This window comes from Abrus precatorius, unplaced genomic scaffold, assembly GCF_003935025.1.
Source record: "Abrus precatorius isolate BTA unplaced genomic scaffold, Abrus_2018 Scaffold6, whole genome shotgun sequence".
NCBI lineage: Eukaryota > Viridiplantae > Streptophyta > Magnoliopsida > Fabales > Fabaceae > Abrus > Abrus precatorius.
In genome coordinates this window covers 5,140,286-5,156,458 of record NW_020874406.1, presented here as the reverse complement: position 1 = coordinate 5,156,458, position 16,173 = coordinate 5,140,286, and the positions used below count along the sequence as shown (strand labels likewise).

Here is a 16,173-nt window from a genome sequence, read left to right as displayed (position 1 = left end):
TTAAATATTATGTTATATTTTTAATGATATAAAATTTGTACATATTGCCCCCACAACCCAAAAATTCTAGATTCGTCATTGGTTACAACACTTGTCTCAACGTCATGATTCAGAGGAGAGAGAGAGAAGGGAGGTGGGGTTCAGGACAAGCAGTGTTGTAGGAGGTGGAGCTGGTAGAGAATGAGGAGTAGGAGGTGGTAGTAGTAGTTGAGAACGTAGGATGAAACTTAGACTTAGACATGACAACATTGGCATTGATGAAAATTGATTAGATTAGTCATAAACTTGTATGAAACAATGTCATTTTAACATTTTACATGTTATTTAACATGACATGTTAGTAAAGGTTAATATTTTTTAGCTGTTATTTAACGTGAGGACCTACTGCTTAATGGTTTGTTATGTAAAGGATTACGAAAATACTTTAAAAAAATAAGAGACTAATACGTAGAATGTCACCTTTTGAGAGACTAATTTATGAGTTTATTTAATAAAAAAAAAATCTAACTCAACCAAATTATGGATAGGAAGTCAAAATCTAAACAACGATATTATTCATATAATTGATAGCCGACAAGTAATAACTATAATTATATTAAAATATAAGCTTTGTAGTTAACGTTTTTTTTACTTGTTAGTTAATATGAGAATCTAACATCCTAATGACTTGCTATGTTAAGAACTGACAAAACAATTTAAAAAAGGTAAAATATTGATATGCATGACTGTCATCATATAAGAGACTAATTTGTGAGTTTACTCAATAATAAATAAATAATCTAACTCAATTAAATTGTAGACAAAAAGTTAAAATCTAAACAACTATAATTCCTAACATTGATAAATGACGGATAATAGTTATAACTATACTAAAATATAATTTTTTTTTATATTTATTTATTTTTAATATTCCCTCTCTTATGTTTTTTATTATTTTAATAATTTTATTTTAGTTGTTTTTGTTATCATTTTATGAAATTAATAAAAAATAATATTATTTTATAATTTTATCTTTAATAATTATTTTTTTAATGAAAGTGATAAACAAGATTAATAAATATAATAGATAAATAGTATAATAAAAGGTTTAATAGTTAATAACTTTTATAAATTAAAAAAAAATAAAAAATATATATATATATATATGATAATAATACTAATAAATGGGAAGAAAAATAAGAATTATTGTTAAACTATTATTACCAAGTCTAGGAGATCGAGTGCATGGACGTCCAAATGAAACGAGGAATTTCGGTGGCCGGTGATAAACTCCAACACGAAAACCCCATAGCTAAATACGTCAGCCTTCACAGACAGATGTCCATGCATCAAATACTCGGGAGCCATATAGCCGCTGCATATTTATAGATTAGTTGACTATTGACTTGTGTGGAAGGATGAAAGATTCATACATACTTGGTTCCAGCCACACGTGTAAAGCCATGGGTTTGGTGTTGGGGAAAAAGGCGTGCGAGGCCAAAATCAGCGATCTTTGGGACCCAGTTTTGGTCAAGTAAGATGTTACTGGCCTTTATGTCACGATGGGTTATGCAATTGGGCGCGTCTTCGTGGAGATAAAGCAACCCTCTTCCCACCCCACTCATTATCTCAAATCCACGTTTCCAATCAAGCACTGCTCTCTTGTCTGATCCTGCATTGTTTTTCAACACATGAATGTTTGTCTCACCCCAACGTTATTTTAACGAGATGTTCAACCAAACTATAATAGGATTATGGATCTTCATTGATGATGTAACACTCGTCTTAGGAGATGTTTGGTGCATTGACGAAAGCTTTGAAATTTTAAGAGAATTTATTTTGTGCTTCTCTTAGACTTTGTTTAGGAGATTAGACCCAAAAAAAGAAAAAAAATTTGAAAAGTAAGAGAGAATGAGGGAAATGAGGAGAAATAAAAGTTAATACAAAATTTTTTAAATTGGAAGAACTTAAAAATATAAGATTAAAAACGTTTATAAATTATTCTCCTCTTATAAAAAACTTTCAAATATAGCTAAATATCACATAAATTTTTCTTTTTCTTCTCTCAAAAGTCAAATTCTAAATAAAACCTTCATGGCCAATATGCTAGTCTTTTACTGTTTTCCTTTCATAAACTCCAAAAGGAAGGTAAAATAGTTTTTTTGAATCTCATTTTAAAAAAGGAAGCGTGGAGTGCTATCTTTAGTATGAGTAGTTACAAGATTCATGGACCAGATGAATTTTATCATTTTTCTATAAATCTTATTGAAAAGTAGTTGAAGGATGATAAATCTCTATAGGTTGGTAACTGATAAATTGGTATTTTGTAGAGTTGTTAAAATAGGTCAAAGCCTGAGTCTTACCCAGTTAGCCCCTTATATAGCCATATATTTTTAAAGTCCTATAGTTAGTAGGTTTACATTAATCTTAAGCTCCAAAATAAAGAAAATAGTGGGTTAGGGTCAGAATTAGGATGAGTTAGCCTACTTATTTTATAAAATAAGTAATAACTATTATATAATTTTTTTATAATATTTATTAAATTATTTTATTTAATGAATTAAAAATTATATTTAAAATGTAAAAAATAATTTTAAAAATAAAAATATTTATTTAATATATTAAAATTTTATCATAAAAAATAATATCAAATATAATATTATAAAATTAAATTAAATTTAGCTTTTATATTTGTTTAATTTTATTAATTAAATTTAATATAGTATGTTAATAATTTATAATTTTAATTAAGAATTCATAATAAATATTTTTAATTAAACAATAATTAAATAATAAAATATTATTTTATAAAATACTATATAATAATTATTTTAATAAATTTTATCAATTCTAGTATATTTAAATATTCTTTAATAACTTTTAATAATTATAGATTCATTATAGATTAAGTTTATATATGGTATGGTTATTTTTAATATAAATATAAATATAAATATGTAGAATCTTAAATGATTAATTTTAATAAATTTTATATAAATATATAGGTATAGATAGATTTTTATTAAAAAATATAGTTATTAATATACAATTAAAATTTAATAATTAGTAAATATTTACATAAATTAATATATAAATAAAAAATAAATTATTAGTTAATTTATTAATTTATATATAATATATAAGTTTGTATTTTAATTTATCATATAAATATTATTTTTTATATTACATACATGTTATGGTGTACTTAATTTTATGTATATTTACGAGTTTAGAATAATAAATTAATAAAAAATAAAACTAAATATTTTATATTTTTTAATTTAATAATTAGTATTATTTTTATTATATATTTTTTAAATTTTTATATTAAGTTTTATCATAAATTTTTTATTAAGATAAAAGTTTAGAAACATAAGTTATTTTAATTTAAATATAAATTTTATTAAATTAAGATGAGTTAAATATTAAATTTATAAATATTAATTAATTTTTACTATTTTTACTTGTTACTTTTTTACATTAATAAATTTTATAATATAAAATTTTCTGTCTATAATTTCTACAATGAAGATATTTATTTACTTTTTTTAACATATTAACTTTCATAAAGTTGATTTAACAAATTTTATCAATATTATTTTTTGTCATCAATTTTATGTGTTTAATGTAACTTTATTTATTAAATATAAGATGTTTTTACACAAATAAAATATGATAATCAGAAAAAAAAAATATTTTTAATAATTTTATAAAAATAAATCAAGAAAAATAATAATATAAAAATTTTATAATATAAAAAAATTTATAGTTAATACTCAAATAATATTTTAAAATTTATTTATAAAATTATATAATAATCATTATTTTTATTAATTTTATTTAAAAATAAAAATCATTATAAATATTTGATATTATATAAATTTTATTTTTCTTTCTCTTTTTTTAAGCAATTTTGAACTACAAGTTTATACTAAAAAATGTTATATAAAAAAATATTTTTACTAGATATTCTAATAATTATTGCAATTCATATCAAATTTTTTTAAATCTAACTTTTTTAAGAACATGTTAGGTTATGATTTGATGGATTTTTTGGCCCTGAGCTATATGGGATAGGGCTAGGGCCGGGTCAAATGGGGATTTATGTTTCCTTAAATCTAAAGTGTAGAAATAGAGATTTTTGACATAAAAAACTTAGGATTATTTTCAAAACTAATTAAATACAATTTATAGCAAAAGCTCTAAACAGAATTATTTTTTGAGAAATATTATGATTTTACTAGTGAATATTGGATAATGCCAAAGTATAGGATATACGACTTTATTATTACTAAGTGTGTATATTAGATTGTATGATTGAGATAAGTCCGAAGGTGTCCGATCTTTGGCACATTCTATTATTTATGTGATATAAAATTGTTTGATGATTTTTCTGTGTTAGATGATATAATAAATATGGATGTTGTATAATAGCTAAAGTGTGTTGAAATTGGTAGATTTATATTAATGATAATAAATGTTTGAATATTCTTGGATGAAGAGAGAGTATTATAGACATAAGTGAATGACGTAATATGATCATAAAATTATAAGATGTGTGATCATAATGCGTGAATCGTAACAGATTGAGAGATGTGATTGTGATATAGGTATTGTGATACATGGTGTACTATAATACATGTATTGTAATATATTGATTTATATAATCATAACTCACAAATTATGATATGCTGATCTACAAAATATATGTGGGAAAGAAAGAGAATGATATGAGAAATATTGAAAATAAGTATAGATAGTCACAGAGATACACTAGGGGTATGAAAGATAGGGCGATTGATGAAATGCTTTTTTATGAAATGCGTATAATTAATGAAAGTAGAGGGAAAAGATACCACATGTTTCACACTCATTTCCTGACCTTAACCACTAATTACACTTTTGCTAAAAGGGGCCAGATTGGGGCAGCTATCCAATAACTGTCTATACTATGAAGTCCTCAAGGGATCCCAAGGGCAATGATTATGAAATGATGATGAATATGAAATAGTATAGAAATTGTATAATTATAATATATGTGTTGTAACATATTTATTGATGTTATGATATATGTGTTATAATACATCGATAGATGCGATTAGGACATATGTATTTTGACATATAGATTAATGTGAAAATATATGTTATAAATATTTGCAAAGATAATTGATTTATTGTGCGTGTGCTCAAAGTGTTATTGTTAATCCAATGTATATTAGATAATATTTTTGGTATTATATATATATATATATATATATATATATATATATGTATGTATGTATGTATATATCTTTCTTTTGTCGAATAAGAGATTCAGTGGGGCGAGAAATACTCACCCATACTTATATTTTCAAGAAGACCAATGAGAAGGGAATAAAGATGACTGATCCATTCTAGGATCATAGTCAAGTGACCTTGTGAAGGAAGACTGCTTTGTAGTATTTGAATTTATTGAAATGTGTAATGTTTTATTAAGTTTTCATTTCAAATAATAAGGTTATGTAATCATTTAATGTTAAATTTAGAATTTATACCACTTTGGTAAATTATGTTGTAAACATCAATTTGAAGTATGTTGATATGACTAACTGCTAACTATTTTAAATTATAGATTGTATTTATTTTATAGAAGTTTATTTTGCTAAATAACAATGCCGTTTGTATTTCAAATTTTTACGTATATATCATGAATTAAGTAAATTCTAGAAATAAAAATGTTAGCTTGCACTCTATTTGCAAATTTAACTATTATAAATACTTCCTTTGAGAATTTTGAATACCTTCAAGTTTTCACAAATTAAATTGAATAATAGAATAAAAGTAACTACAATATTTGCATTTCTTCACTACAAAGTATGTTGCAAATTAAGGATGTTACAAATTGTCTTGGACCTTTCCTATATGATTTGATATGTCCACTTTAGAGTAGTTTCATCCGACATAGAATTCTTCGGTTGCTTAAGAAATCTTAAATTGCATGCAAAGAAGTAAAACTAAAAAAAGGAAGAGTAGGTATGAAGAGTAGAGATTTTTTCTAACAAACTCTTGTTGATTTTGATATACCATATCACATTGTGTCACTTATAATGTGGTATTTGTATTTTCTTCATGTCCATTATATGGAATGATGTTCAATTTGAACGCTTTCAACCAATGAGGGGTCTCAGAAGAGGAGGAGGGATTATGAAATCACATTCATTTATTCAAGAATGACCCCAATATCACTCATATTTTATTTGTTAATATCTTCTTTTTTTTTTTGTAAAGCTAAAAACACATAGGTCCAAAATGTTTGTTAGGTTCGACGTTTAACAGTAACTCAAAAACGTAAAACAACAAGAACGGAAAGAAACTTGTTGTATTTTCTTGAGAGAGAATCCAACCCATTCTATTTCTTTCTTTACATATTTATAAGCTTTATAGAATAGAGCACCCGAACTACCAAAAAAAACCTAACAGAAAAAACTGTTTTAAGTAGTTACAACTAAAAGTATGATTTAAGAGTCTAAACATCACAATTCTCCACCTAGACTCTAAATCATGGAAGTTCTTCTTCTTTAAATGAAAAATTGATGAGTTCCAAACAATGTTTGAACTTTGACTTTGGCAAGGACTTTGTAAATACATCTGCAGGATTATCCTCTGAAACTATCTTTTCGATCCTAACCTCCCCAGACTCAACAACGTCTCTGACGAAGTGTAGCCTCACATCAATGTGTTTAGTTCTTTCATGGTAAATCTGATGATCTGCTAAGTGTATTGCACTTTGACTATCACAGTGAATAGTCACACACTCCTGTTTAATACCCAGCTCGCCTATCATCCCTTTTAACCATAGAGCCTTCTTCACTCCTTCTGTGAGTGCGATATACTCTACTTGGGTGGTTAAAGCCACTACTGATTGCACACTGGCTTTCCAGCAAACTGCAGTCCCAAACAACGTGAATACATACCCAGAAGTTGATTTTCTGGTATCAAAGTTACCTGCATAATCAGCATCCACAAACCCCTCTAAAACAGCTCCGCCATGGGTAGTCCTCCTAAACACCAGACCAGATGCTGTTGTCCCCTTCAAATATCTCAGCACCCACTTCAAAGCCTCCCAATGAGCATGTCCAAGGTCTGCCATGAATCTGCTAACTACACTCATTGCATGCGCTAGATCCGGTCTTGTACACACCATCCCATACATGATACTCCCTACTCCATTCGCATATGGAATAGTCTTCATCTCCCTTCTTTGTTCCTCTGAACTTGGTGCTTGGGAAATTGAGAGCTTCGTGTGGTGTCCCAAAGGTGTACTCACTGGTTTAGATTCATGCATCCTATACCTCTCAATTACCTTTTTGACGTAACCTTGCTGAGACAGACGCAGAGCTCCTATCTTCTGATCTCTATGTATGTCTATCCCAAGTATTCACCTCGCGGATCCAAGGTTCTTCATTTCAAACTCTGAGCTTAACTGCTCCTTGAGCTCATCTAACTCATGTTTATACTGACTGGCTATAAGGATATTGTCTACGTATAAAAGCAAGAACAACACTGACCTTTCTTCTTTTTTCTGAATATAGACGCAACCATCGTAGCTGCTCCTCTGAAACCCCGTCACTCTGAGGAAATCATCAAACCTCTTGTACCACTGCCTTGGACTTTGCTTCAAGCCATACAATGATTTCTTCAAGAGGCACACCTTTCGTCTTTCTTTAACAAACCCTTCCAGCTGCTGCATGTAGATGGTCTCCTCAAGATTTCCATGCAGAAACACTGTTTTCACGTCCAATTGTTCTAACAACAGGTTGTACTGGTTAACAATTGACAAAAAAATCCTTATCGAATAGTGTTTTACCACAGGTGAGAAGATTTCATTGTAGTTTATCCCCTCAACCTGTGAGAAACCCTTAGCCACTAATCTCGCCTTGAATCTCTCTTTCTCCACACCCGGTATCCCTCCCTTCTTCTTGAATACCCACTTGCAGCCGATCACCTTCTGACTTCGTGGTGGATCAACAAGTGTCCATGTGTGGTTCTTCTTCAGGGATTCGAGTTCCTCCTCCATGGCCTCTTGCCATTTTTGACTTTCTGCGCTTTCTGTTGCTTCTCTGGAGTTTTTAGGTTCTGCACCTTCTAGCTCTTCACCTGCAACCAACGCATGACAAATCAAGTCAGCATACCCAAACCTTTGCATAGGTTTGCTTATCCTCCTCTCCCTATCACACGTAAGCTGATAGCCTGAGTCTGGGTCTGCACATTGTGGTCTTCTCGAGTAAGAGGTAGAAGGTTGTGCTCTATCGTCTGATGCCTTATCATCTGATGCCTTATCGTCTGATCCTGCTCCAGCATTAGGAGACTCCACCTCCACGTGAACTTTCTCCTTGCCCCTTTCAGAATCCTTGTACATCATAGCCATTTGAGTCTCATCGAATATGACGTCCCTGCTAATAAAGCACCTAGCTTCACCAGCTTCCAACCTCCACAACTTATACCCCTTCACTTCTTCAGCGTATCCAATGAAGATACACTTCTCTACTCGTGCCTCCAACTTATCCTTCTTAGCGTGTGCGAATGTCAAAGTGCCAAATATCCTCAGATTTTCATAATTTGCTGGCTTCCCACTCCACATCTCCATGGGAGTCTTAAACTTCAGAGCAGATGATGGACTCATGTTTATCAAATAAACTGCAATGTTTGCAGTTTCTCCCTAGAAAGACTTAGGCAACCCAACTCCCAGTAACATGCACCTTACTCTTTCCAAAATGGTTCTGTTCATCCTCTCAGCCAGACCATTCTGTTGTGGTGTACCTGGAATTGTCTTATGCCTCCTTATTCCTTCTGTTCTACAAAACTTATTGAACTGCTCAGAGATGAACTCTAGCCCATTATCTGTCCTCAGCACCTTCAATTTGGTTTCCAATTGATTACCTACCATGGTGTGCCACTCCTTAAATCTTTGAAAAGTTTCATCCTTGCTTTTCAGAACATAAATCCACACCCGCCGTGAGTAATCATCTATAATAGAGAGGAAGTATAACGCTCCTCCATGAGTCTTTGTTCTCGTTGGACCCCACAAGTCCGCGTGAGCATACTCAAATGGTCTACTGAATACATGCTTATCGGTCTCAAACTTCAATCTATGAGACTTACCCAGAATACAATGATTACAAAACTCCAGCTTTTCCATTCTATCATCTCCAAGCAGCTTCTGTTTGTTCAACTCCACCAAACCTCTCTTGCTTATATGTCCCAGCCTCAAATGCCACAATTTCATCTTGTCTTGCATCGTTTGGCTAGCAACAGATGCATGAGCGATTACCATAGATCCCTCCAATAGGTACAGGCCATTCTTCTTTACCCCCTTGGCAACTATAGACGCTCCCTTTTGAATCTTCATCACTCCTTGTTCGATCTTGGTTGTCAAACCTATGAGATCAAACATACCCATAGACAAAAGATTTCTTTTGAGCTCTGGAACATACCTCACTTCTTGCAACAACATCTCCCGATTATCAAACATTTTTAGTCTAATCGTCCCTATGCCTTACACCTTACAGGCTTTATTGTTCCCAAGGAGAACTATTCCTCCTTCCTTCAGCTCCAAGATCTCGAAGAACTCCTTTACTGGGCACATATGATAGGTGAACCCTGAGTCCATGACCCAACTCCTTTGTGTATCAGACTCAGATGCCACCAACACTCCAGCAGACTCATAATTGTCAGACGCTACAGCTACATTAGCAGTTTCCCTCTTACCACGGGATCTCTCACCCCATTCTTTCTTCGGCTCTGGACAATCGGCAATGAAGTGACCCTTCTTGTGACAATTAAAGCATTTGTTGTTTGCTTTATCATCAGATGGTTGCTTTAATTTCTTCCCATTATTTTTCTTTTTCTTTTTATCCCTCGACTTTGATACATTAAGACTCAACCCACTATCTTTTCCCTTCGACTCTTGAATTTTCTGTAACTCCTTAGTCCGTATTGAGGTTTGAACCTCCTCCAGGGTAATGGTTTGTTCCTTCCCGAACAGCAAAGTGTCCTTGAAATGCTCAAACGTCTTGGGCAAGGCGTTGAGAAGAAGTAAAGCCTTGTCTTCATCCTCAAGTTTTACCTCGATATTCTCCAGATCATCCAGAATCTTGTTGAAATCTGCTAGCTGCTCCACCATCGTTCTTGATTCACTCATCTTGAACGAGTACAGTTGTTGTTTCAGACATAGTCTATGTGCCAGAGATTTTGTCATATATAATTACTCTAATTTCAACCACGTCGATGCGGCGGTATTCTCCTTAGCGACTTCCCTAAGTGCCTTATCTCCAAGACACAAGATTATGGCACTTCTGGCTTTGTTGATCATGTCTGTCTTCTCATTCTGAGACAGAGATGCAGGCATGTTCGACTCACCCTTCAAAGCTTCAGCGCATCCTTGCTGTTTCAAGATAGCCTCCATCTTTATCTTCCATAAACCGAAGTCATTATCGCCGAAAAACTTCTGAATGTCAAACTTGGTGGCCATCAGTAAAACTTAAAAGTCTTTCTTTCGTTCTTGTTCCCATAAACGGCGCCAATTGTTAGGTTCGACGTTTAACAGTAACTCAAAAACGTAAAAGAACAAGAACAGAAAGAAACTTGTTGTATTTTCTTGAGAGAGAATCCCACCCATTCTATTTCTTTCTTTACATATTTATAAGCTCTATAGAATAGAGCAACCGAACGTACAAGAAAAAAAAACTAACAGAAAAAACTGTTTTAGGTAGTTACAACTAAAAGTATGATTTAAGAGTCTAAACATCACAATGTTAATCATTGTAATGTAAGAATTTTGTGATGCCTCTAGTCTTAAGATCAACTTTGATAAATTCAAGACAATGTGTTTGAAGGGTTCCCTCGCCAAAGCATGATACTTTTTATGGACTCACTTCCATTCATTTTGTTTCAAATCTAGGAATCTACCTTGGCTTTCTTTTTACCAAAGGTAGACTGAATAAAATAACTTTCCTCATTTACTTGAGAAAATTCACAAAAAGGTGACAACTTGAAATGGAAAACTATTTAACGATGGTTGGAGGTTATACTATATAAGTAAAACTCAATTGATAGACATTAAAGATTTATTGTGATAATAATGTTATGCTCCTCAACCAAGGGGTTGAGACCTATGATATTTTAAAAGTTTGTTAGAACATGAAAATTGTGAGTTCTTTTAATATACTTAGTGAGAGTTTATTTCTTATGTCATTTTGTTGGACCTATTATTTTGAACATATTTGGTGTTTATTTTAAACATATTTTTTATTATATATCTTTGTATATGTGTGCATATTTGTTATATCAATTACCAAATTTAAAACTTAGTATTTTTAGAATCACCGTGCCAATGGCTAACACTATAGTGAACTTTAGTCATAGTTGTAATTTTGAACTCGGTGTTGTTGAGATCACTATGTCAATGGCCGATGCTATTTAGAGCAGAAGTCTTAATCAAAATTTGAGTTTAGTGTCATTAGAACCACTATGTTAATGGTCGATATCATTTGGAGTTAAGGTATCGTAATCAAATTTTGAGTTTGGTGTCAATGGGATCACTATGTTGATGATTGTGTCATTTGGAGCTAGAGCATTATTATCAAATTTTGAGCTTGGTGTCGTTAGAATTACTATGCTAGTAGTCGATGCCATTTAGAGGTATGGTACAATGATTTTTCAAAAGATCATGTAATTTCTCTAACTTTAAGAAATTTGAGATAAATTGTAACATATTGGAATGTTATTTTCTTGCTATAGTCCATATTAATGACTAATCTGTTGAGTTAATAATATTTATAATCATGGAAAGTTCTATAGCAATTATATATCAATAAATGATATAATTGTTGTGATTTAATATTCTTTGACTTTGATTGGATACAACCATATTTAGATTATGCTTTATGCATGTGTTTTTAAAATGTGACCACATTATAAAATTAGTGATGAGTTCGAGAGTCATTTTAAAAACATGCTTTTTTAATTAAAATTATACAATTAATTTTTTTTTCTAGTGAGAGAATGTTATAATTATCTAATAATTCTTTCTGTATTGCAAAATTATTGTTTTATTTTTAATAAAAATGTGCTAATTCACAAATCAGATAATGTGCAAATAAATAAGTCTTTAAGTGATCCATTTGTTTAGACTTGAATATCTATAATTGATTAGTGTGAATTAAATTATAGGTTTAAAGATAAGTACAACGACTTTTATTATAAAGATTATTATTATTATTAGTAGTATTAATATTTATAATTTTTTTACTATTTTAATTCATACAATCTTATGTGAATAATTTTTTACTTATTCCTAAAAGTAGAAGTGTGCTACTCTTACAAACTAGTAATATTTTAGATTATTCATTCATATGTGTAATTGAAATGAAAAATAGAAAGTAAAAAGATAATATTTAAATAAATTTATAGAGAGGTTTTTATATAAAAAAATTAGTATAAAAATAAATAAAAATTATTAAAAATAATTTTTTTAAATTTTAAAGAAATTAAATGATTGAACTTTCCATAACTTCATAAAAAAGTATAAGTTATTTTTATTTTATATGAAAAATTTTATTTATTATTTATTATTAATTTTTTTATAAGAACTTCTTGAAAAAAGAGTAAATATAATTATAATTAAGATAGAAAAATATAAATTTTATGAAATAAAGAGCTTATCAAAATTAGATATATAATTTCTTAATTAAATTTAATAAAAAATATTTTTTCTCTAATATAATTATTATATATTATTTAATAAAATGAGAAAATTGAAAATCATATTTAGAAATGACTCTAGCTTCTGGTGGTCGTAACGGGTACGGCTAAGCAAGTGAACATTATCCGTGTATACAATTAATAAATAATTTTATGTATGTCAAAGCCAAGGTCTGGACAAGAAATTACTTGGAAGACATAACATGAAAAAGTGAAGAAAAAAAAACTCATTTCTATTTACTTATTATTCGTTAAAAAATTATATATATATATATATATATATATGAATCTATTGCAAATAAAAAAACGTTTTCGGACCCACACGGTTTGTTGGAATGGCGCTTGATAATGAAAAAATCTGTATTATCAAATAATTTTAATTACACATTTATTTTAATTTGAATAGTATTCAAGTTTTTAAAGTTCTTTTCAATGAATTAATTTTCTTTAATATCAAAATTAAGCAATTTCGGCTCACTATTTTATTTTTATTTTAAATATTAAAAATATTATTTTATATTCAAATATTTGAAAACTTATGTTAAATTTCAAATATAAAATAATTTTAAAAATTTAGAAACAATGAATTTAATAAAATTTGATAAAATTTTTAAGAAAATTGTAAAATAGGAAATTAAGATTAAAAAATGGTAATTTTATTTTGAATATAATTTAATATACTGAATCTGTATATATTAATAAAAATTATAAATTTTAGCTTAAAATTTTATCAAAATATCAAATCTTACTTAATTTTAAAAATAGAAAAAATTCATTACTTTAAAAAGATTAATAATAAAATTGCACCGAAAGCAACTTAGCAGAAGAAAAGTACAATTACACCTACAAAATACCTAAACTGCATCTAGTCTAGGGATGCAGGGAAGTTGCCAGAAAAAGGCTGAGAAAAAATATATAAAAAAATAATTTTTTTTATGTTATATATAAGTTTAAAAAATTTTATACTTAATTTAAATATTTTATTTAATTTATTATAATTTATTATTTTATTAATTATTAAATATAAATAAAATAAAAGACTTAAATAAAGTATAAATTTTTTTAATTATAATTCTAATGATTTTATTATCACTTAAATTACTACTTTAGTTTAACATAAAAATTGTATTTTTATTTATTAATTCTTTAATAGTTTTAGTATTAAAAAAATAATATATTTTTTTGATGAGGAGAAATAAAATATTTATTATTATTATTATTATTATAGTTAATCTTGTTACCAAATAAATCAAGTAATAATCATTTAATTTTTTACTTTACAGTTATTTTCATTCAATGACTTATATATAAATATTTTTTAAGTTATTTTTATTCAATGACTTGTGTATAAATATTCTTTACTTTGTACATCAAATCAACTTTTTTCTCTGCAAACACTCAAATTGATCAAACGTTTTTCTTCAAAGAATACTGTTACCGTTTAATATGGTATTAGAGCAATAGAGCTCCACCACTATAGCCCTGCTTCGCATTATTATATGTTCTTTTAAGAAAAGATATATTACTTCTTCAATTTTATCCTAATTTTTATTATAAAGAGAAACTACCTAATTCACTATTTCTTGATTTATTTTATAACAAGATTAATTATTATAATATTTATTATATTTTAGATTTTATTAGTTAATAAAAAAATTATTATATACAAATTTTAAATAAGATAATTTTTAAACTTATTTTTTTTAAGAGATGTCATGAGATCTATCATATTTTAAATATTATAAAATTAATATAAATAATAGGTATAAGATGGACTATATGAGTTGTAATAGTGTTATAAAAGATTATAAAAATAAATAACTAATATAGTTTACTTCTTTTTATGAAGATGAATATGCTCTTTTATACTTAATTGAAAACAATATTTTAGAATATGCACATAATTAGATTGAAAAACTATCATATGATAATTTTAGAATTTGATTGTTTAAAATTTAAAAAGTTAACATAGTAACTCACAAATGAATTAATTTAACACTCTTGTCTAAAAATCTCTTTTACCTTCTAGATAAACTTCTATATACAATTTCTAAATATCTAATTCTAAACAGTTTCTTATTTTGTACTTTTTTTTTTGTTTTTTTTTTTAATTTGACACTCTTGACTAAAAATCTCTTTCACCTTCTAGATAAACTTCTATATACAATTTCTAAATATCTAATTCTAAACTTTGTACTTATTTTATACTTTTTTTTTCTTTATAAAAATTATTTAAACTCAATTTTTTAAAAGATTAAAGTTAATACTAATAATAATGTTATTATCATGATATGATATTTTAAAATTATATATTTATATTATTGAAAAGCTGAAATCCGTAAATTTATACCTAAGCTTAGACCTATGACTTGTATGAATTAAATAAGACAGACATTAAGATTAAGATTAGGATCAAGTTGTAAGCCTTACAAATTCTAGTTGTATTCGGTTTATTACCACAGCAGGTACAATCAAAATTAAACTCAAACAGAATGAATGCAGGTAAAAAGAAGAGGATTTGGAAACAAAAACTCACTGAAAAGAAGCTTGTCAAGACTCTGGCGAGGGACATACTCGTATACAAGAAGCTTCTCAGACCCATGGATACAATAACCATACAAATTCACCACATTACGGTGCTGAACACGACCCAACAACTTGGCCTCGTTAATGAACTGCGTCTTCTGCTGATTTGATCTTTGCGATAACCTCTTCACCGCAATCTCTCTCCCATCATTCAATTTCCCCCTTAATGAAAAAGAGACCAAATAAATAAAATCCACAAATTAAAATATGTCTCAGGTTTTATGCTTTAATATATTTTTTTCGAGTTGAAATTTCTGCAAAAATATGCAATACCAATATGGGCATATCATTTTAGGTTTAGAAAATTAATCAAGTTGATTGGTCAAAAAGTTTTTATTTTCATAATCCTCAAGGACACGGGTAAACTTTATTTATTTGTTGAAATATTCACTTGAACCAATTCAACCCTTTCTAAGACACTACAGCAAGAGATTGATTCAGTTAATACTTAATTAATACCTAACATGAAATGAAAAGTTGAAAACTGAATAAAAATAATGGTAATTGATTTACCTTGTAGACGGGTCCAAATCCCCCCTCACCTAGCTTGTTAAGAATGTAAAAATTCTTAGTAGCAGCGATCAATGTTTCGTAGGAGAATATCTTGTGCTCATGTGCAACTATGTTCTCTATGTCGTTGTCAGCATGTTCCTCTAATTAAATAAACTCAATCATATAAATTTAACGAATAAAAAACGATTTAAAAGAAAGAATTGGGTTGCGTTGGTCTACCTTTTCTGGATCCAAATTTGAAGAGCTTCACGAGGTTGTGAAAAATATTATTGGGGTTGGTCATGGCGCTCTATGGCTCCCAAAACGAGCCCATGAAACAAACGGTTGATCGAGCAAAACAGTGGGAAAGATGTG

The 16,173-nt window shown here is 28.7% G+C and overlaps 1 protein-coding gene across 1 annotated transcript in view; it reads right to left on the bottom strand.

Annotated features, from left to right (window-relative positions):
- Positions 1-16,173, bottom strand: part of LOC113870054 (putative receptor-like protein kinase At4g00960) — a 21,366-nt gene extending 5,193 nt beyond the window's left edge. Inside the window, exons 1-5 of the mRNA XM_027506652.1 lie at positions 16,039-16,173; positions 15,821-15,959; positions 15,257-15,468; positions 1,417-1,651; positions 1,204-1,354 (exon numbers count right to left, since the gene is read on the bottom strand). Of these exons, the coding sequence (XP_027362453.1) occupies positions 1,204-1,354; positions 1,417-1,651; positions 15,257-15,468; positions 15,821-15,959; positions 16,039-16,102 (801 nt within the window). The 5' untranslated portion in view covers positions 16,103-16,173. The remainder of the gene's footprint in view (positions 1-1,203; positions 1,355-1,416; positions 1,652-15,256; positions 15,469-15,820; positions 15,960-16,038) is intronic.